General features: G+C 48.1%; 1 protein-coding gene across 1 annotated transcript in view; it reads right to left on the bottom strand.

Moving 5' to 3' along the window:
• Nucleotides 1-2,440: 2,440 nt before the first annotated feature.
• CTNNBL1 (catenin beta like 1) overlaps nucleotides 2,441-22,389 on the bottom strand; it is a 159,619-nt gene continuing 139,670 nt past the window's right edge. Inside the window, exons 14-16 of the mRNA XM_020892118.2 lie at nucleotides 14,599-14,736; nucleotides 14,286-14,358; nucleotides 2,441-2,621 (exon numbers count right to left, since the gene is read on the bottom strand). Coding sequence (XP_020747777.1) covers nucleotides 2,533-2,621; nucleotides 14,286-14,358; nucleotides 14,599-14,736 — 300 coding nt within the window. The 3' untranslated portion in view covers nucleotides 2,441-2,532. The remainder of the gene's footprint in view (nucleotides 2,622-14,285; nucleotides 14,359-14,598; nucleotides 14,737-22,389) is intronic.

Here is a 22,389-nt window from a genome sequence, read left to right as displayed (position 1 = left end):
AAGTCTCCACCTTCTCTTCTGTGTTGGCTTCTGATGCACTTGTGGCAAGCCTGTGGCTCAGGGTAGAATGCAGCAGAAAGCAGCTAGACAGAACCTCTCTGGAAGGGTCATCAGGTGACCCCGGTTGCGTCCAGGGATAGGGAGTCCTGGCGGGGCGGGGGATAGGAGGGGAGACTCCTCACTGCGAACTTTTTGTTAAAATCTGAACTTCTGTGCTATGTACAAGCATTTGCTTGTGCTTGTGCATGCTCAGTCGTGTTTGACTCTTTGTGATCCCACAGACTGTAGCCTGCTAGGCTCCTCTGTCCAAGTGATTTTTCAAGCAAGAATACTGGGACTGGGTTGCCATTTCCTCCTCCAGGGGATCTTCACAACCCAAGGATCGAACCCGCATCTCCTGTGTCTCCTACATTGCAGGTGTATCCTTTACCACCGAGCCATCGGGAAGTGCCTTGTACAAGCATTACCTGGGTAAAAAGAACATTTAAAAAGGAAAGCCAAAGGACTAATGATATAAATGAAAACCTTAGTTCAAAAAGTTTAAGATTCTGAACTTATTTACAAAACAGAAACAGACTCACAGATATAGAGAACAGACTTGTGACTGCCGAGGGGGAGGAGGGAGAGGGAAGGATGGATTGGGAGCTGAGAATTAGCAGATGCAAACTATTACATAAAGGATGGATAAACAACAAGGTCTGACGGTACAGTACAAGGGACTACATTCAATATCCTGTAATAGATCATAGTGGAGGGACTTCCCCGTGGAGGGACTTCCAATGCCCTGAGTGTGGGTTCAATTCCTGGCTGGGGAGCTAAGATTCCCCATGCCTTTCACCCAAAAAACCAAAACACAGAACAGAAGCAATATTGTAACAAATTCAATAAAGACTTTAAAAATGGTCCAATCAAAAAAATGGGAAAAAAATATGAAAAAGAATACACACCCACACCCACACCCCCTGGTGGCTTGGATGGTAAAGAACCTGCCTGCAATGTAGGAGACCTGGGTTTGATCCCTGGGTTGGGAAGGTCTCCTGCGGAAGGGAATGGCTACCCACTCCAGTATTCTTGCCTGGAGAATCCCATGGGCAGAGGAGGCTGGCAGACTACAGTCCATGGGGTCACAGAGAGTCAGACACGACTGAGTGACAAACCCTTTCACTTGTATAACTGAATCACGTTGCTGTACACCAGAAACTAACATGACATTGTAAACTTATTTCAGTAAAAATAAATTGTAAAAAGTGTAAGATTCCACAGGTTACATTCTGTGTGAATTCATTAAATCCCTGGGACAGAAGAGCCGATTGAAGTGGACTGCTTCAGCCAGTGACCTGTGACAGGCTCCTGATGGAGGCCGCCCGGGGGAGAGCAGAGCCTGGCTGTGGAGTTGGACAGACTTCGCTTTGAATGTGGGCTCTGTGTATACTGGCCCCAGGGCCTCGCACGAGTTATTTACCCTCTGGGACCTCAGTCTCGGCTTCAAATAATGCTGCCGCCAGCAGTGCTGCACAGGTTAGAAAGCGTGGATGTAGAGGGCATGTCAGCTCTGGCCAGATGGCAGTGGCCACCAGGGGCCCCGTCCCTGGGGCCTCACTGGGCAGCCAGAGCAGCTCTGACTGAATGGTGGCCACAGGCACTGCGCGGGGCGGGTGGCGTCCCTTGCAGTCCACCAGCTGACCCTGGGCTAACACTTCATTCTAGGTCGGCTGTCTTACTCCTCATGAGTGAGGACTCTATGCTCTGGGACAGACTGAAACCATGCTAAAGGGCTGCTGATGTCCACAAAGGAGGAGACCAACCTTCTCACAGTCTCTAGGAGAGGGGTGAGACTGCAGTTCTGAAGCCACAGATGTGTGAGGGAAGGATAAGGGGATTATTACCCCCACTTCGCAGATGAAGGAAGTGAGATTCAAGAGGGTCAAGTCACTTATCCAGACAGCCGGAGCTGGTGAACAATGAAGCTGGGCTCTAAAGCAGTGGCTCTCGGAACCACCTGGGGGCTTAGAATAGTGCCAGCGCCTGGGCCAAACCACAGATTCCGACTTCATCCTTCTGGGGTGGGGCCACCATGGATACATACTTCTAGGTCCCCTCTCCCCCCAGAGTGGCCCTGATGTGTGGTTGAGTTCAGACTGCTGCTCTTAGGACGCACGCTCTGTGGCCAGCCTTGCAGCGCCATGTGCCTCCTGTCACAGGCTCAGCCCCAGAGAGGTTCCCAGCCCACGCCTTCACCTTCCCGGCTGCAGACGGGCAGCCTCCCCGCGACCCCAGGGCAGCAGAGTGGTCACCTCATCACTGATGGTCTCTCAGAGCCTCTGGTTTCTCACTGGAAGGGTGAGGCCCACCACCCAGCTTCCTTGGACGCGTCCTGTGAGCGCTGTGGGGAGAGGTGTCGGCTACAGGTCAGACGGTACAAAGAACACCAGCCCGGGGATACCAAAACTAGCTTTAATTTGTCCAAAAGTCACATCGAGCTCCACAAAGAGCTTCCGGGGGAGCTGCAGGGAGGGCCCGCTGCTGAGCGGCCTAGAAGTTCTCCAGCAAGGCCAGGATGCGCTTCTGCTCGCTCTCCCGGAACTCGGGGCTCCGGCCGTCCCCGATGTTCTCCGCGTACTCTGGGGAGACAAAGGCAGGGTCAGGGGGAGACTGGGGAGCGGGGGCCATCGTGCCCGGGTCACGTCGCGCCTCCCCCTGAACCCCGGCGCCCGGGGCTGTGTGCTGTTCTAACGCCTCCAGGGGCACCCGCCGTGGCGGCTGTGCCCAAACCCCTTGGGTCCTGCCCTCGAGGCCCGTGGTGGGCCAACTCCCCGGCCCCTGCTCGCGTTCCTCTCCTGGCCGAGCCTTCCTCCACTTAACACACATTCGGGCAGGCACTGCCCCGGAGCCGCTGGTTCTCAACATCATGCAGGAACTTGTTAGAAATGCAGATGTCGGGAGCTCCCCGGTGGTCCAGTGGTGAGGACTCGGCACTTTCACTGCTGAAGCAGGTGTGCAGGGGAGTATCTGGGAGCGAACGGCAGGGGGCAAGCAGAGCTGGGGCTTGAGTGGGGAGCAGATCTGGTCCCACAGAGAGGGGAGCAAGGGGGGCGGGCACGGGGCAGACAAGCCCCTGTCGGCACTTCCCTGGAGATGAGAAGTTACAAGAGAGCTGTAAGCAGAGGCATGACATGATCTGTCTTTTCCCCAGTGCCCATTCTAGCTGCCGCAAGGAAGATACTGTGAAGGGGCCAAGGGCAGAACGAAGATGTGATTTGATGGTGGTCTGGCCCAAGGTCATGGTAGAGGAGAGAAGTCTTCAGATTTAAGATGTATCCTGACGGTGGCTCCAGGGGTGGGAGAGGAAGAGACATGGATACTAAAGTCACCAAGAAATACGACAGGAGAGGAGGAGATAGTGGAGAGGGTGACAGTGAGCTCGAACTCCTCCAAGGAATGAGGGGAACAGGTGTATGTGCCACAAGGACGGGGGCTGGGGTACAGTCCACTGACGCTGAGATTCAAACCAATGGGTGTTTTCTGGGAAAAGGGGAGGAGGAATGGTCTAGAGGCGCCCAGGAAGAGCATGGCAGACCCCTCTCCCATCACTGGCAGACAGCCTGTGAGAGAAAGCAGGTACCACTTGAGCGGGCCCATCCCAGGGAGACACAGTTTCAGTCAGAGTAGGAAGATACAGGAAATAACGTCAAAAGAGAATAGGAATGAGGGACATGATGCTGACGACAGGATGTCTGTCATCAGAGTTGTAAGGTGGGTAAACGTGTCCAGTTTACCTGTTACCCCGGCACAACACGTAACACTCCTCCATTTTATTCTCCAAAGTGTCCCGGCCCCCAGGTTGTATGTGGCCAGCTGGTTTTAGGAGGTGGGAGGGGGTGGGGCATGGCGCAGACAGGATGTGCAGAGCTCCGGGATGGGAGGGCAGGGCTGGGGGCTGAGTGGGGCCCCAGGCTTCCTGGGGGGACTCCCGTGAGGTGCACAGAGCCCGGGGGACTGCGGTCCTGCTCCTCTGAGCGCTGCCCTGCCCCTGCCCTTGGGAGATGCTGTGACATCGTGTTTGAAACCTGACCCTGACTCACAGTCCCAGGGGGCCTTGCATGGTCTCCCCTCTGAAAATGCATGTAAAGAGCTTAGTGATAACACTTGTTCCAGATACACTGGCTCCCTCCTCCAACCTGCTTTGCTTGGGCCAGTAACTGCAATCTCACACCCCCTTCAAGGACCGTCTTAAAGGACACCGTCCCTTGAAGTCCCACCGAGTCACCTCTGACTCCCGCTCCCCTCCTCGGGCCTCTGCCTCCATCGCAGGCCTGACTTCTGGATGATCCTCTACTTGCCCCTCTACATCCAGACTGGCAGCTTCATGAAGGCAGGGGCTTTTGCCTCACTTTCAGCTAAATTCCCAGCAGAGCCGGGCTGACAGCCAACTCCTGGCTGTTTTGTGAATAAACTCCCAGAGCAGTGAATCAAGATGAGTACCTGCGCATCTGCCCCTAGCCCCGTGTCTGGGGTGGCCAGAGACTGAACAATAGAACTCGCAAGAGGCGTCTGCATAATAAAACATCTGCTGATCTAAATCAGACAAAGGCTTGGGGACAGGAGTGAAGCCTGCAAACCCACCGGGCTGGGGCAGTCTCTTGCTCCTGCCACTTCTGCACGTCTCCGTCCTCTTTATGACTGGACAAGTGCCGAAGAGGCGATCTGGGATTCAGACATGTGCCAGCTGTGTGTCCACCCCCCGGAAATCATCCTCTCCTGTGAGGCCCATCCATCACCTCCAGCAGCAAATGGCTGTGATCCCTTCCATGAAGGCTCCTTAAAGGGAGGGCTGGAGTGATGGGAGAACAGGAAATGGGTGGTGGGAAAAGGCTCCGGGCTGGTATGTAAGTGGTATCTTTTAACTCACATGTGAATGATCTAGTCGCTGCCCCAGGAGAGACAGAAATGACCATTATAGCATTTAATACCCTCAGAGGCCTGGCCTGAAAGCAAGAATCTTAATGGACTGAACTAACACTTTGTTCTCCTAATGGATTCTCAGACCCAGGAGAGAAGGAAGTGAGACACAATCTGATCCTTTGGGGCAATGCTTTTGCAAGTAAAGCCAGCTTCCCTGGAGGGACCTTATCGCTTTCCAGGGATGCACAGAGTAGAGCACCAATGTCTGTATCAATCCCCTTGCTGGATCGCCGCTACCAAGGCCGTAAAAAAAAACGCTTGCCACCATGATACACAGAGTGCCCATCGACGGACAAGTCTCCTCGGATGCTCCACATGCAGAGAGGGAGGAAACAGTCAGATTACCTGCTCTCTGGAAACAGGCTGTGAAGGAAGGGAGTAAAATGAGGAAGAGGGGCTGTCCTGCACAGAGTGGAATGGGACTTCACACGTAGGAACACTGTTTATGTGCCAGGCATTTATATATGTTGTCTCACTGAATCTTTGCAGCAATCCTACAAGGCAAAGAGCACCTTCTCTGTTTACAGGTGGGGAAACTGAGGTTTGAGAGCTGAAGCTACCTGCCCAGGTGCAGCATGGCAGAGGGGCTGAGATTCAAACCATGAACATGTGTGAGCAGTGAAAAGGGCACCTCCAAAGCCACTGGGGGGCAGGGGAGCTGGTCCCGAAAGTGGCATCCTTTCCTCTAGGCAGTACTGTACCCCGCCTGTTCCCCATCCTTTGGGGAAAAATTCTCCAAGGGAGTCCAGCTCTGGCAGGGCATCTGGCGTCAATATCCTTGTAACAGATAAGGCTCTGGAGGGGATGTCACGGGGTGAAGGGGCCTCAGCAGTCAGAACAGACGTGGAGTGCCGGCTGGGGCCATGCTCCCTTGTTCCCGGTCACCAAATGTCAGGGCTGGCAGGGCTCTCAGAAATGTACGGCAACCCGGAGGGACAGGGGAGCGGCCGGGGCCCCACAGCGAGCCGGCCCCAGGGACAGACCTGACAAGTGCTGAGTGCCCTCCCACTGGCCCTGGCAGCTGGTGCCAGCTGTGCACCTCACGTCTCACCCTCCACCCCTGACTCCAACTCGTTCTTTTGTTTCCAGAGTGGAATCCTATTTGGAGCAAACCGTGGTGGTGCCGGCTACCTCTGGTTATTATAGCTGCTGCAGCAGTCTATAAATATTGAACAGATCCCTCCCAGAGGTCTTGGGAAAGAGTTCTCTTTGCTGTGTGTGTAAAAAAGGGAGAGAACGGAGGGGAAAAGAGATGCTAGATGAAGGGAGAACTTCGGGGTGGGGGAGAGGGAGGAGGAAACAGTGAGTCGGTCTGGAGAGTGAGAAAGATGGGGAGATACATCCACTCCCTACTCTCCTTCCCCAGCATTTTCAAATGCTCTTATAATAAAGGCTTTGATGACGCTCAGAAACAGGCAGCAGCGCTGAATGCATAAATATTAAAGCAAACTTTAGACAGCAGGTTTACTATTCAGACATGGAATACGAGCTGTTCTGTTTATGTTAAGAGGGAGAGGGCGGGGCACCCGGACAGCAGATGGGGAAGGACTGTTGTTCAGGACCCAGACTGGGACCGGCCCTCACAAGCCTGGTTCAGATCCCTGACCTTTAGCCTTAAACGCTTACCTCTGAAAAAGTGCAGGAGGAAGTGTGAGTGGGGAGAAGAGGAACGTCAGCATTTTTACACAGAAAACACTTGTGTTTTCTGTGAAGTGAAGACACAGAAATAATAACAAAATAGAAACTGGGAGAGTAAGGCCCTTGAAGTCTAACAGAGATTCCTTAGCAACAAGGATGGATGCGGAAGGACTAACGTGACTTCTCTGGAGGAGAATGTTGTGCTGGGGCTGCAAGTTGGGGTGTAAGTTTCATCAGGGACATCATGACAGTGAAACTCACTTAAGGAGAAACAGAAGGAAGCTTATCCTTTGCTTACGATGCTAACAGGGTCACATCCCCACGGACTGTTTTCCCACAGACATTTCAGCTGCCTGGAAAAGCACCACCACCCCACCCTCCCCACCAGGCCTTGAAGAGTGAGGTCTGGGTTGGGCTTTCCTGATTTCCTCTGAGTCCAGGCTGTTGCCAGCACCAGTGAAAGGATGAGGCCAGGGAAGGGAAGGAAGGAATCTGCATTTACTGAGCAAGTATTCTGTTCTGGGTCCCCAGCTGCATCTCTATCTCAGCCATCCTTGGGGGCAATCTTCACTTTTGGTTTGTTTTTTACAGAGGAGGAAACCGAGGCTCACAAATGTTATCTACTAACTCACCCCAAGTTACAGAGAGCCAGAATCCTGCTGGACTGTGCATTTCAGTTCTACCCCTTCCCAAGTGAGCTGGGGCGCAAGTTACACCGGTGAAGGTAGCTAACGTCATCAGGCATTTATCATGTGCCAACAGGGAAGCACTTTACTGCAGAACCTCATCTAATTCTCACAGCAAACTTTTTTTTTTTGGTGCTCAGTATAGAATTCTTATTTATTTTTTTCTTCCCAATTATTTTTATTAGTTGGAGGCTAATTACAATATTGTAGTGGTTTTTGCCATACATTGACATGAATCAGTCATGGATTTACATGTGTTCCCCATCCTGAACCCCCTCCCACCTCCCTCCCCATCCCATCCCTCTGGGTCATCCTAGTGCACCAGCCCCGAGCACTTGTCTCATGCATCCAACCTGGACTGGCGATCTGTTTCACACTTGATAATATACATGTTTCAATGCTGTTCTCTCAAATCATCCCACCCTCGCCTTCTCCCATAGAGTCCAAAAGTCTGTTCTATACATCTGTGTCTCTTTTTCTGTTTTGCATATAGGGTTATCGTTACCATATTTCTAAATTCCATATATATGTGTTAGTATACTGTATTGTTTATCCTTCTGGCTTACTTCACTCTGTATAATGGGCTCCAGTTTTATCCATCTCATTAGAACTGATTCAAATGAATTCTTTTTAATGGCTGAGTAATATTCCATGGTGTATATGTACCACAGCTTCCTCATCCATTCGTCTGCTGATGTGCATCTAGGTTGCTTCCATGTCCTGGCTATTATAAACAGTGCTGCGATGAACATTGGGGTGCACGTGTCTCTTTCAGATCTGATTTCCTCGGTATGTACGCCCAGGAGTGGGATTGCTGGGTCGTATGGCAGTTGACAGTTTTTTAAGGAATCTCCACACTGTTCTCCATAGTGGCTGTACTAGTTTGCATTCCCACCAACAGTGTAAGAGGGTTCCCTTTTCTCCACACCCTCTTCAGCATTTATTGCTTGTAGACTTTTGGATAGCAGCCATTTTGACTGCGTGTAATGGTACCTCATTGAGGTTTTGATTTGTATTTCTCTGATAATGAGTGATGTTAAGCATCTTTTCATGTGTTTGTTAGCTATCTGTATGTCTTCTTTGCAGAAATGTCTGTTTAGATCTTTGGCCCATTTTTTTGATTGGGTCATTTATTTTTTTGGAATTGAGCTGCAGGAGTTGCTTGTATATTTTTTAGATTAATCCTTTGTCTGTTTCTTCATTTGCTATTATTTTCTCCCATTCTGAAGGCTGTCTTTTCACCTTGCTTATAGTTTCCTTTGTTGTGCAAAAGCTTTTAAGTTTCATTAGGTCCCATTTGTTTATTTTTGCTTTTATTTCCAATATTCTGGGAGGTGCGTCATAGAGGATCTTGCTCATAGCAAACTTTTGAGGTGGGTTATCCATCTCCATCTTATAGATGCAGGAGCTGCTTAGGGGGAGGGCACGTAGCTGCCCGAGGTTAAAGAGGCCCCTCTTCAGGATCCTTTCCTGCCTCCCTAAATCCTAGAGGCTCCAGCAGCCAAGGTCTGGTGGAAGTCACACACACACAAACATGTCATCAAAGAGAAATCCCAGCAGCTTCTGCAGCTTGCAAATCACAGAGGCCAAGCTCAGGTTACCAAGCGCTCCAAATCAATATGGAAACACATGTCTAGGAGCTTCTGAGAGAGGACTTGAAGCCATAAGGAACACAAGCAAATCAAAGGGCCAGGAGCCAACCTCTGAAAGCGTTCTGAAGTCTTGGCTCCGTCTTTTCGCCACCCGTGAGAGTTTTTTGAGTCAGTAATCCTCTAAGCTTTCCTCTGCCAAACAGCCTAACACCATAAGGTCTTCTAACAAACTTTCATCAGTGAATGAAACATTTAGGAGATTCACTGGAGGCTTCAGTGGTAAGCCCCGGCATAAGAAGAATACTTATAAAGAAGTATACTTCTTTATACTGAGAAGTATTTCCAGGTCATAGGTCCTATTCCATATCCACAAGGGGCCACTCAATGTATCCCTGCATCTACCTGTGGAGCTGTCACATGTTTCGAGAAGCCACGTTCTTATTTAGTTATCAACCTCATGGGGACAGAATGTGCAAGGGAGGTTGCCAGAGGCTAGGGGAGAGGGGAATGGGGAGTGAAGGGTTTAATGGATACAGCCTTTCAAGTCTGCTGAAATGAAAGTAAGTTCTGTGGAGAGGGGGTGGTGATGGCTGCGATGGTTAAGATGGTAACTCCTGTGCATGTTTTACCACAATTAAAAAACAAAAACAAGCACCTCTTCTTGCAGCCTCTCTGGATCTTCAGGCTCTCTCTCCATCTCCAGCAGAATTAACTGTGCTTTCTTGATTCCCACTGCATCTCTTAGCACTGACTCCAGTCTGCTTTGTGTAGCGGTTATTTATTCCCCATGCGATGGGACTGAATCCCTCGGGGACAGGGTCTCCTTGGGAGCCCACCGAGGGCCCTGTGATGCCACTGGGTGCTCTGAAAAGATGGCTGCCCTGAATATTCTTTCTTGAAATGCTAGAGGAGTGTATCAGCCAACTGGCCCAGTTAGACCTTTCCTTTCCGCCAGATGGAAAGACCGACTGAGTCTGGATCCAGTTTTCCTGCATTAAGAGCGACTTGGGTAACATTGCTTAACCTCTGCAGGTCTTGGCTTCCTTATGGGCACAATGGAGATTGTAACCCTGCTTTTAGGGCTCTTGTGAGAACCGGAGAACATACATTAAAAGCCGGGCACAGAGGACGTGCTTGGGAGTGACCACTCTACCTACTGTGACCCTGATTTCAGGAACAACACAAAGAAACCTGAAGTGCACCCCCAGTAAGCATTAGCCGAGCTCCTTCTTTGTGGCACGAGCGGCCTAGACACCAGAAGATAAAAGGCAGGACGACTGTCACTGCCTGTGTGAAGCACGAAGTCCTTCTCTAGTACGGAGACCGCTGCCCCCCAGGTGGGTGCCACAGGCCTTGGGCCACAGTGGCTACCTGTTCAGGGAAGGCTGGACTTCAGGAGCACCGAGTACTCAGCCTGCAGACCGAGGGACTTTAATGAGCCATCAATTATTCCCAGCTCTCTTGGCACCCCCAGTACAAAAGGAGGGAGTGAAACTGTGAGAAAGGGGACAGAAATAAAATGGGAAGAGTCCCCTGCTGGGCCTGCCTCATCAGCGTTTTCCTGAGACCCCAAGGGATCCATCAGCTGTCATCTTGCCAGCAAAACTTGGGAAATATGTAGGCCATAAAATCAAAGAAAAAAGCTTGCATCTAATTAGTATGATTAAAAAAAAAAAAAGGAAGCAACCCAAACTGAAAAACAAAATTAAAATCAAAGAGGACAGGCTGACGAGCTGGTTTTCTTTATGAGGCTTTGTTTTTTTGCGCATTTTGATGGAACGAAGGCTGGGGGAGGGAGCGAAGACTTTTAAGAGGTGGGCCTGAAGCAGAAGCCCAGCCATCACCCCCTACCCAGTCCCGTGGTAGCCTCACCCCTTCTCAACCTCAGCACTGTCCGGAGGGTGCTTGCTGGACCGTATTCACAGGCTGAGGAAAGGCGGACCGTGGTATAGCTCTGTCACCCAATACCACAGACAGAAGGGCTTCCTGGGGCCAGTGTGAGCCCTTTATTATAACCTTAGCCTCCCATCTGGAGAGAATGCTTTTTTTTTTTTTTTGTGGTCAGCATCCTGTGAGGACATCTTTGATCTGGGCAGTGGCATCTGATTCCCTGGCTTTAAATATCACCTCACTCGTGAAGACTTCCAGTTGTCCAAACTAGCACCTTTCCTGCCCGAATGAGAATGTCTGCTCTCCACTGGCCAACAAAGGTGTGTAGGCACTGCCTGTCCCTCCAAACTCACAGTGTACCCAACAGATCTCGAGAGCCTTGTCCAGAAACACTCCCAACTCCACCCGACGCTCCAGCCTCCCGCATCCCTGAGAGGCCTCCCCTGATGAGGGAGACTCCGTATGAAGGCCACTGACGTCCTGTTCTGCCTCAGGCCTCTGCTCCCCCTGCCTGGGATGTACTTCCCCCACTGGACACCCTTCCCAGTCCGGAGAGCATCCTCTCTCTCTTCCCTGGGATTCCCGGGTGTGGCCTGTGCCTCCATTACTGCCTCTTATCACTCCTTTAACACTCTGTTCACAACTTCAACGCAGCACTTATCACATTATAATTAGTTTCCAATCTCTCTCCCCCTAGACCATGAACCCTTAGGACAGGGATCTTGCTGATTCTTCCCTGTCTCTCTAGTCCTGGAATCAGAGCCTGGCACCCAGCAATGCTGGCTGAGTAGCTGTTGAAGCATGTATTTTGTTTGACTCAGTGGTAAAGAATCTGCCTACCAAACAGGAGACGTGGGTTCGATCCCTGGGTTGGGAAGACCCCCTAGAGAAGGAAATGTTAACCCACTCCAGCATTCTTGCCCGGATAATCTCATGGACAGAGGAGCCTGGCGGGCTATGGTTCATGGGGCTGCAGAGTCAGACAGGACTCAGCGACTAAACCATGTCGCCCCAAAAGACTAAAAACTCTATGAGGGCAGGAGCTGTGTGACACCTTAGTAGTACAGTATTAGCACTGTGCTGAGCCCTGAGGAGTCTCAGTAAATATTTGCCGATTTAAATTCACATAAGGGTAGGGTTTAATTCAACAACATTTGAAATAGTCCCTGGGTGTCCACTATGTGCCTGGCATTGCTCTAGGTGCTGAGGACACACAGGGATCAAGCCAATGGCCCTGAGTCACGGAGCTTACATTTTAATGCATGAGACACACAGAACAAGTAAACAGAGACATAAATAAAAATAATTACAGACTGTGATAAGGGCTAGGAAGGAAATAAACAGGGTGCTATGATGGGAAATAACAGATGGAGAGAAGTGGATTGATTCAGGATTGAGGCTGGAGGCAGGAATGGCAGATTTACTAAGGGACTGGCTGTGAAGAGGGCTGGAGAGAGAGCTGAAGAGCCGAACCTGGGTCTGGAAGGAGGGACCCGAGAGTCTGGACAGTGGGGGAAAGAAAGTGACTTGTGGGGAGGAACAAGAGTGGTGGGAACGAACGCAGCATCTGTTTGGGCTATTCATCTGCTCACCTGGCCAATCAACAAATGTGTACTCAGCACCCAGTACCCACCCAGCACTTTAACAGGCACTCAGGGAATAAACCGGGCTCTGAGGGTCACTGAGGCTGGCTCGCAACAACTGAAAATCCTGAATAACCTCAGGTACACATATTAGGATGTCAGGAAGAAAAGCATCCCCCTACGAGGTGTTAAAAACACTCTTCCTTTCTCAGAAGATCATTGTTTCGATCATGCGGATGGCGGTGCAGGGAGAAGCCTAAGTGCAAGACCTCGGAGCTGAGAGTCATAAAAAGTTCTAACTGAATGCGTGGGCATCCAGCCTTTAGAGGCTGGGCTTGCACATCACCGCAGCTGCGCCTGAGGGAGGAGGCAGCGTGACACCCGGAGCAGTGACTCACGTGGCTGTGACACTGAGGGGGAGAAGGGAGCACCTAGGAGGCCACTACGGGAGATGCCAGGTGAGGCTCATGAACGGTTCCCCCTTTCCTCTTTCTCAGGGGGAAGGCAATAAATTCCAATGCCTCATAGGCTCCATCTCCAAAATGGGCACAAGATTTACCACCCCCACCTGCCAGGGAGGGCGGTGATGATCATGTGGCTTCCAGTCCTAGGTTTTTACCCACACGGTTCCTTTGTTTTGGAATGTCTAAGACCCAGCTCAATGTTCCCACTCCCACACAGCTTCCCATGGGATATTAGCCGTGCCTCACTTGTAACACTGCTGACGATAGTTATCATCACATTTCATAATTCTCACAATACCATTTACCAAGCAAACAGCAAATACCCAGCTAGCATTTACCAAGAACTTATGAACTGGAGATGCTTTCCATATATCATCTCATTTAATCCTTTTACCTATTCTAGGAGGTCTCTGAGCAACTGGATATCTTGCCTGAGGTAGCACCGTAAACATCAGGCTCAGGATTCACTTCCAGGAGCCAGATCCCGGAACCCAGGGCTCTTAACGTCTCCTTACTTTATATCATTTATCTCCACATTTCATCTCCCACCTGTAATGGGAGTTATAAGCCACTTACCCACATGCCCTTCAAGTAAATCTAGCCTAATTCCTCAGCTAAGGAGTGGGCAGAATGAGGGTCAGAGAGAGACCCGATGTGCCTGCGGTACCGTCCACCATGACGCTGAACTCCAGTGTTATCAGTAACGTCCAGCATGTGCCTCCTGCTGCCATCTGTGCTGGTCTGTGCTAAGTGGTCTACGGGCAGGCACTGCATCACAACGCTGACTGAGAGCGTGCTTGCCAACCAGAGGTCTCCTGGGAGCGGCTCCAGTGGAGTCAGGTCCAGCCAAAGAGGCAACAGTGCTTGAGGGACCCGCTGGGGAACGTGAAGGAAATTCACCCGAGCACTTCCTGTGTGCTGGCCACTAGCATCCAGTTCCTGGATGCTGTCATGTAGCATCTCACGAACTTTTCCAAATTTCTCCTAGATCTTGCTCACAAAGCTGGGGGAAGGCAGAGTTGGCACTGGAAAGCAGGCATGCTTTTTCTCCGACACTACTCTGCCTCAAACTCACTTCCTTCTGCCTTAATTCCAGGTAGTTCTTATTAGCTCGTTTCCTCTTTTTTCCCCCTAAGAAAGCAATTTCCTTTCACTACATGAAGTTTGGACCTGGATTTTTTTGTTTGTTTTGTGCGTGTGTGTGTGTGTATGTTTTTACATTTCCAATCCCTAGTGCTTCTTTTTTGTGTTTTTAAAATTCTGGAAGTGGAGGATCAGAGGCAGAGATTAACTAAGTTAGTCTTTGGTATTCTGACAGGATGACCTGGACACAGACTGAACTGGACAATACACTTAAGCCTGCAGTGCAGACAATGCTGCACAAAATTCCAGGCATACAGACAGAGATGGAAAGAAAGCATCATCTAATTAATTCCCTGGAGCCCCAGACACAAGCAACATCCAACTCACCCTTGATGATGTGCCTGACGATTTTGATGGAGCTTCCACGCATATTCAGGATCTGGTGAACCCTCTGGCGAATCTAATAAGGAAAAGGAAGAGTGGACAGAGAAAGAAAGAGCATCATTTGTCTTGGTAGACATCAGAAGACATCACATTGGAAATATTCACCTCACCCCCATCCCTGAGAAAGAGGGCCCACGTAGAGTGAAGGGAATTCAAGGAGTGTGTGATCCACTTCCTTCTTTGAGAGACTCTCTCTAAGCCGGTGGCAGGCAAGGAGGCAGGGATGGACGGGCCCACCCAGGGAAGCCCCTCCTACCTGGGGCACATTGGCATTACAGATCTCTGCCATGATGTAGCAGATGTGCTGGAGGACAAACAGCCCGGCATCCAAGCGCCGGAGGTAGAACTCATCCTCGATGTCATTGTCTATGATCTCTCCACGCCGGACCATGTCCTAGAAAAGAGTGAACATTGGGGAACAAAAGTCAGACAGTGAGTGGAGGAGGAAAGAATAGGTTTCTAGTTCTCCCACGATTCACAAAAGAATAGTAATGACAACTACAACAAAAGAAAACCACTCTGCCTTCATTTGCCTCCTGCTTGTCTCATTATTCTAAAGTTATCTTATGTTCTCATTGTTAATGGACTAGAGGCTCATGGAGTCAAGACTAAAGTCCATTTTTTCCTCTATACAATGACTCAAGGCCAAAATGATCTCATCCACACATTCAACCTGAAAAAATAAGCTGATGGGGACATGTATCTATTTATCTGCTTCTACTCATTCTTTACTCTTCGGTTCCCACCTCCATCAGTAACCTCTCTACAAGATAGACTTAACTCTTTTTCTTCCAAATCAAATTAACCTAGGGAGGAGAGGTCCGCTTTCTCTACAATTCCGTTTTGGTGCCCTCGTGATGGCGCAGGTACACATTCTATGTGTCCCTTTCGGCTTATATTTCGTTAGATACAAAATGCCAACCTTTCCGTTTCATTCCACGAGTTCAATACTTCCCCAAGGTCAAAGACCTAATCTCTTTCCTCTTTAGGGAGTCTCTTTCCTAAAGTTTTGTAACCCCAGACCTTCAGACTTGCTCTCCCCATATCTGTTTCTGTCTAATGGATTCTTTAAAAAACAAACCTAGCTTTATCCAGATACAATTGATGTACTATAGTATTCACCCATTTAAAGTGTATAACATAACAGTTTCGTGTGTAGTCAGTTATGCAACTACCATCACAGTCACTGCAGCATATTTTCATTCCACTCCACCCCAAAGCCCCTCATCCAGAGGATTATCACCACCTCTGCCAAGACAGCTCTTCTTCCCATCTCAGGGCCTTTACTGCCTTGCTTCCTAAGGGTTCTGGGATATCTCTCATGCCAACACTATAAAGCAACCTCTCCTACAGAACCTTCCCTGATCATTTAAGGATAACAAAACTCCTCCTTTCCAAAATTCCTGACAGTATCCTTGCAGGCCACTCCATGGCACGCCGTCTTCTGGCCCATCATATCCACACTGATTTCAGTTATTATCAGTTCCCTGTTTCTATAACTCCCTCTATTTCATGAGGGTGGGCTGTGAGCTCTGTGAAAGTGGGGACTGAATTCTGTCTTTACATCCCTGGCTCAGTAAACATCCACACGGTGAATGAGAGGAAAGAGACATAACTGCTTAAGGCTGTCAGAGTCAGAACTGGGTGAGGGACTCGTTCTGCACGACTAGCAGATTGGTCTAAGAAGACAGGTGCTTGAATACATGCTTCTGATGACAACAATCCATTTTTTAATTCTGTCAGTGGTTTTATGGCCATGGCTCCCTCTGACAATTCAGGCTCCTGTCACTGATGGAAGCCCTGGGGACCCTGCTTTCCACTCTCCCAAACTCGAAGGACTTACCACGGTGGTCATCAATCCCCAACCAGCATCCTTCAGAGACTATTTAGACGCAGATAACTCACTTCTTTATTTGCCCAGGGGGCCTGCCTGTAGCTACTTTTCATCTCGTTCCTAAAGGCCTCTGTCTGAGAGGCAATAAGAAGGCTCTAGGTTTGCCAGGCCCGGTGCTGCCTGGTAAAGCACCACCACTAATTCAGAGCTTTGTGTAGTAGCAAGTTCCTCAGTAATCTGGCGATAGTGTTAATGGTCACGAGGTAGTCACGGAGCACCAGACTGATGTCCAAGGAGTTTAAAAATAGAAGGGCCTCTTTAGTTTCTCATTTGTTCATAATCATAACTTCCTGCTCCAGAACTCCTAAGTGTTCAACAGCTGGGGGCACAGGAAGGAAAATTACTCTTTGACTTCCACTCATGCAAAAAGCATTTGCGGCTAATACTTCACATTTCTATAATGCAGTGGAGTTTAAAGCGTTATTATATATATGGTCCTTATTACCAAATTTAAAGCGAGCAGGGGAGGGATATTAATCCCATTGTACAAATTAGAACCCAAGGTTAAGTAAGTTGTTCATAATTACATAATTACCAGTTATTCGAATATGGACTCCCTAGGGACAGGAATCCTGTCTCACTAATCTCTGAGGTGGAAATGAACAACATGAAGTGGAGTATCAGATCTGGACCCTGCTTAACTGCCATGTGGCAAGAAAACTGCTCCAAGCACTGAGTTAAGGCAGAAGAGGAGGAAGAATGAAGGTAAGGGGATGTGCTGGTCTTAGTCACCAAAGAGCTGCCAGTCTGAGTGGGAAGGACCACAGCAACACAGAAAATGATCAAACAGTAAAGGGATACAGTGCATCCACAAGTTTAAAGTAATTACAAGTGGTGGGTGCTAATCAGGGTTGGTTATAAAACACTGGGAAGAAGTGACTTTTGGATAAGGAGTCGAGGCTTCTGATTGGCAGACGCAGTAGGACGAATGGCTTAAGAATGAAGGCAGGGACCTCCCTGGTGGTCCAGGGGCTACGACTCTGTGTTCCCAAGGCAGGAGGCCCAGATTTGATCCCTGGTCAGGGAACTAGATCCCACACATGGCAACTAAGAATTTGCATGCCGCAACTAAAGATGCCATGTGCTGCAACTAGGATGTGGTACAGCCAGAGAAATAAATATTAAAAAGAATAAAGTGAAGGCATTTTTGTGCCCTGAAGCCTTATGCAAAATGCATTATGCTGTTCATACTTTCTGCTCATTGGCCTTCCCCCGACCCCACACACACAGCATAAACAGACCTGCCCTCCCTTTTCTGGCCCCCTCACATTTACTTGTAATGTTGGTACTCTCCCCACACCCCATTCTCTATCAATAAGATATTTAAAGTCTAAAATGTGATATTCCTTATAAAATTTTCCCTGAGATATTTAAAAACTTGTACCCTACAAAGCACCTTGCATAGTACTTTCTGCAAAGCAGACTCTTGAAAAGCATTTGTGAATCTGTCGGCCAGAGAAGTAAGACAGGATGAGTGGCGGACTATGCTGTGCAGGCAAGTGGATGAGGATGTGCGAACCCGTCTGACAGACACGTCGGCTTCAAGTGCTGAGAGGCAGGCAAAGTGTACAGCTCGGAGGTTGTACAGTGTTAGCTTATGTGAGAAGTAGAGCAGATGGAGAAGAGAAGTGGGGTGGAGAGGGGAGAGAAGAGAGACCAATCCCTCAGTGCAAACCCGGGAACTTGGGGAGAAACATATTCATTCATCCACTGGTAAAGAATACTAGTTCAGTGTTCCTGAACACTAACTATGGACCAGCTATTATATGATGTGCTGGGGGCAGCAAAGATAAATAAGACAGTCTACAGAATTAAGGAGATTAAAGTCCAATGAGGTTAACAGATATGAACAAACTTCTAGGACCTTGCAGACTGTACTGAGTGCTAGAAGGAGAGGCTAAGTTTGTTTTCTTTGGGTTACGAGGAGAGTTCCAGGGAAATGTAACATTTGAGCTGGATTCTGAAGAAGTATGACAAGCTGGAAAACACATTCTAAGCAGAGGGAACAACAATAGCATGGGTCAGCTTGGCTAGGGTGGAAGAGAACAACAGTGGGATACCACTGTCACTAACAGAGAAAGAAGGGAGTGTTTCTTTGCTTAGTAGATCCTAGCTACTGGCACATCATAGTTTTTGACTGATTACTAAATACCAGGCATTGTGTGAAGCAGTCTGATTGCCACCACCATCTACCCGCCTTGCAGGAGCAGCTTGTGTTTGTTGAGGGCTTAGTATAGTGCCAAGTGCTTTATCTACACTGACTCCATTAGTTCCCACAAATACTGTGAATGAGATGGTTAGATAGCATCACTAACTCAATGGACATGACTGAGCAAACTCTGGGAGATAGAGGAGCCTGGCATGCTGCAGTCCATCAGTACGCAAAGAGTTGGAAATGACTTAGTGGCTGAACAATGACAACAATAGGGATCATCGCCCCCATTTCCAATGAGGAAACTGACTCAGGCCAGACCCCCCTAAGGTTAGTGGGAAGGAGGACGGGGGACTCAAATCCAAGTCTGTGCTCTCATCATGCTACCATGTCTGCGGAGGCATGACAGATTTTAGAGCTGTTTGGAGAACAAAGGAAGATACTAAATTAGAGTGGTAGAATGGCTTAAGAACAGAGCTTAGCAAAATTAAATTTCTCCAGTTACGTCAGAAATGCCCTGGTAGTTTTTCCTTTTTCACACTCTTCCCCACAATCTGATCTTCTTTTAACCAGACGTACTGTACCTTCCAGTTTCCCCAAATGTTGTCATGTGGAAAGGATGGACCCAAGAGAGCACTGCCAAACCCTATTTTTTCCTCCTTCCCCAGAACTTCAAGACTCTGACAACGTTCACTTCGACATTCTACTTTTAGACACGAGGCCGCATGATTTGAAAGTGAAATTTTCAAATGCAGATCTGAGACAGGATTGCAGTTCATCTCCAGGAGAGGCATCACCATAACTGCACTGAACACGCACAAAGATGAAACAGAGATTGGCTTCGAAGATGGAGTTTCTGCCCTGACAGTTTTAGAAGCATCAAGAAACCAGCACGGAGAGAAGGTGACTGCTGTCAGGATAGCACCTAATCTAGCCTGTTACAACTCTGTGGCATGGAATATTTACTGCTGAGTGGATTCAGGGAAGGTGAACACAAGTGTGTACTCCACGTTTAAAGGGAAAGTAAAAAAAAAAAAAAAGCAAGGTGATTATGTATTATTCTGATGGAAAACAAGGAAGTTTGGCTAACAGTTACTTAAGGCACATTTTCTTAAGTTATGGACTTTTAAAAAAAGAAGTAGGATGGCATGTCACCTTTATTATCCACACCTGTCCTACTATGTGTGAACAGAGCCAACTTTTTATAAATGGATTAATGACTTTTTGGCTCCTTTTCTTGGTTTCTAAGATACTAAATAACAATCTGATTTTGTGATAAGGACCTGATATAGTTCTTTGGATTTCTGAGTGTGAGGGAAAAGAGTTAAACATCTGAAATAACTAAGCAAACAGGATCAGATTTCAACTCTAACTTACTAGGGTCTGTGGGCAAGTCATTTATATTTTTTTGGCCTTGGCTTCTTTGCTTGGAAACCAGAAGCCTGAACTGGATCAGGGAGGGAAATAAGGTTCCTGAGTGCCAACTCTAATCCACTATAATGGTTATAGAGAACCATATTGAAAAAGTATTGTGAAGCCAAGTTGGAGCTTAGTGAGGGAAGAACACTGAAATCTCCTGGCACTGTTCTCAGGTTGGGGAGTGCAGAGGGCTGACTTTTGCCTTTCCTGATTTGATCTTCTTGAAGGTGCCTTTTAGCTTTGATAATCTGTGGCAAATCTAGGACTGAAGCACCTTAATAGCCAGAAGCAATGGGTTTTTGCCCACATATGGGTACATTGAGAGACTGGAGCTGTTGACAGACAGGGCTCCGGACAGTAAGAATAGCCACTGGGAGACATGCCTCCAACAGTCGTCACTTCAACAGCAAGCGGTGAGCACTGACCATTAGCTTATCCTGTCATCAATAAAGTAACTTCCTATAAGAAGGAGACAAGCCTGGGATTTGCTGTTACATTAGAGAGGCTATTTTAAAACAATATGAGTGTGTAAATTGAATGCTCTTAAAATGGGAATATAATTAATAGGGACTAAAGAAAAATTCCCGCAAACCAGTAGCCTCCTTAAGTATGGTAAAGATATTGTACTTTGCAAAATTTCCAAGTGAAAATCTATATACATGTTGAAATGCATTTGAAATAGGACAGGAGAGTTAAGATTTAAAGGATGTCTTCCACAAGCTAATGCATTCAACTCTCACCTTTGAGAAGAGGGGAGGTGACCGTCTTCTCAACGGCAACTCAACATCCACGTGTGGCATTTTTTACTTTTCAGAGCAGAGGACCTGCATTAACCTCACTTGCTGTGTATGCCTGGTGTTGTGTGTGCACAGGAAATACCATTTTCAGATTTCACAGGTGGAAAAACTGAGATAGACATCAAATAACTGTTACTGAGTTTTGCTTAGAGACTTTAGTGGGATATGATTTCCGAGTCTAAGACCTTTTCCTGTTAGTCCTTTCACTCTGACAAAGGATGGGCAGGGGACTTTTCTGGTGGTCCAGTGGTTAAGAATCCATCTTGCAATGCAGGGGACGTGAGTTCAATACCTGGTCAGGGAACTAAGATCCCACATGCTACAGAGGAACTAAGCCAGCGTCACAGCTAGAGAGTCTGCACCACAGCAAAAGATTCTGAATGATGCAACAAAGATCCCATGTACTGCAACTAAGACCTGATACAGTCAAATAAATAAATATGGTGGGTGGGGAAGGATGGGTGGGAAAAATGGAATAATAACAGCAGCAAAATTTCCTGGGTCCTCACTGTGTATCAGGCACTGTGCTAAGCACTTTCTTGAATTTCTCGCTTTTCCTTAAACCCCAAGAAGTAATAAGAACCATAACTCTTTCCACTTTCAAATAAGAAACTGAGGCTTAAAGAGGAGAATTCTCCAAAGGTCACAAAGCTCAGAGCTGAGTAAGTGTCGGAGACAGGATAAAAACCCACATGAGTCTGGCTCCAAGCCTGTGATCACTTCCCTAGTTCAAAACGTCTTTGTTTTACAGACCTTTTCCAGTATTAGCCTATGAGCAAATAGATGGGGTTTTTCTTCATGCCGTATCTGGGAACCACTGCAAATGACCAGCATTAAATGTAAGGTCATTTAGCTCTTTTGTCTTTTTCTTATAAATTGAAGAAACTTTAAAAAAAAGACAAAAAACGAGGAGGGGTCTCTAGCTAGACTAGCAAATTCCACGTGTAATTCAGGAGAGTGAAAAAAAAAACAAAAAAAGACAATCCGAGAGGTTTTATTTTGTTCATTCCTTCCTTAAGAGAGGGCTGAATAGATGGTTATTCAGTGAATAGCGCATTAACTAGAACAGATTGCAATTCAGGGCAGCATAAGCCTGTTTGGGGGCTGCTAAAACAAACAGATTCATCTCCAAAGACACACACAAGGAGGTGGTACGTGTGGCATCAAGATGCCATTTCTGCAGGGCTGTGTGTGCGTTCCCCCTCCCCTGGCCACATCCTCACTTTAAATGTTAATCTGTCTTCAGAGTGCTACCAAATCTCTACTTTGCCAGGTGCCTCTATCTCTCTCCACAGGCAAGTTGCAAGCCTCCAAATGAGCGTGTGGATGCCACTTCTAATCTGCCCCTGACAGGCGGCCAGCTGCCCCTCTGATGGAAGGAGACAGTCATAAAAGAAGCTGCTATGAAGCCAATAGGAATCCCTCTTTCCTTAATAAGCGGGGACATGGCTCAGAACCCCAGTGGGGGTCACTGCTAACTATGTGTAGTCATGGGCAGGAACTGCCCCGCCACTGAGAAAAGGCCAATTTCCCTTTTTCTTCCAGAGTAAAGGGAGAGTCAGGTAAGTGGAGAAGGAGGAGGCACAAACAACAGGCAAACAAAATCTTCTTCCAAGAGCTTCTGAAACAGGGCAACTGTGAGAGAAGGAGACGAGGGACTGCAAGTCATTTTCAGCAGGGGAAACGGGCTGGAGAATTAGTGAAAGGGATTTTTTTTCTGAGAATTTACAGCTAACTGATAGCAGTTCTGATAAGAATTCAAGGATATCAGGCCAGAGTTTGGAA

Source organism: Odocoileus virginianus, chromosome 9 (assembly GCF_023699985.2).
Source record: "Odocoileus virginianus isolate 20LAN1187 ecotype Illinois chromosome 9, Ovbor_1.2, whole genome shotgun sequence".
NCBI lineage: Eukaryota > Metazoa > Chordata > Mammalia > Artiodactyla > Cervidae > Odocoileus > Odocoileus virginianus.
This window is presented reverse-complemented; position numbering and strand designations above follow the sequence as displayed.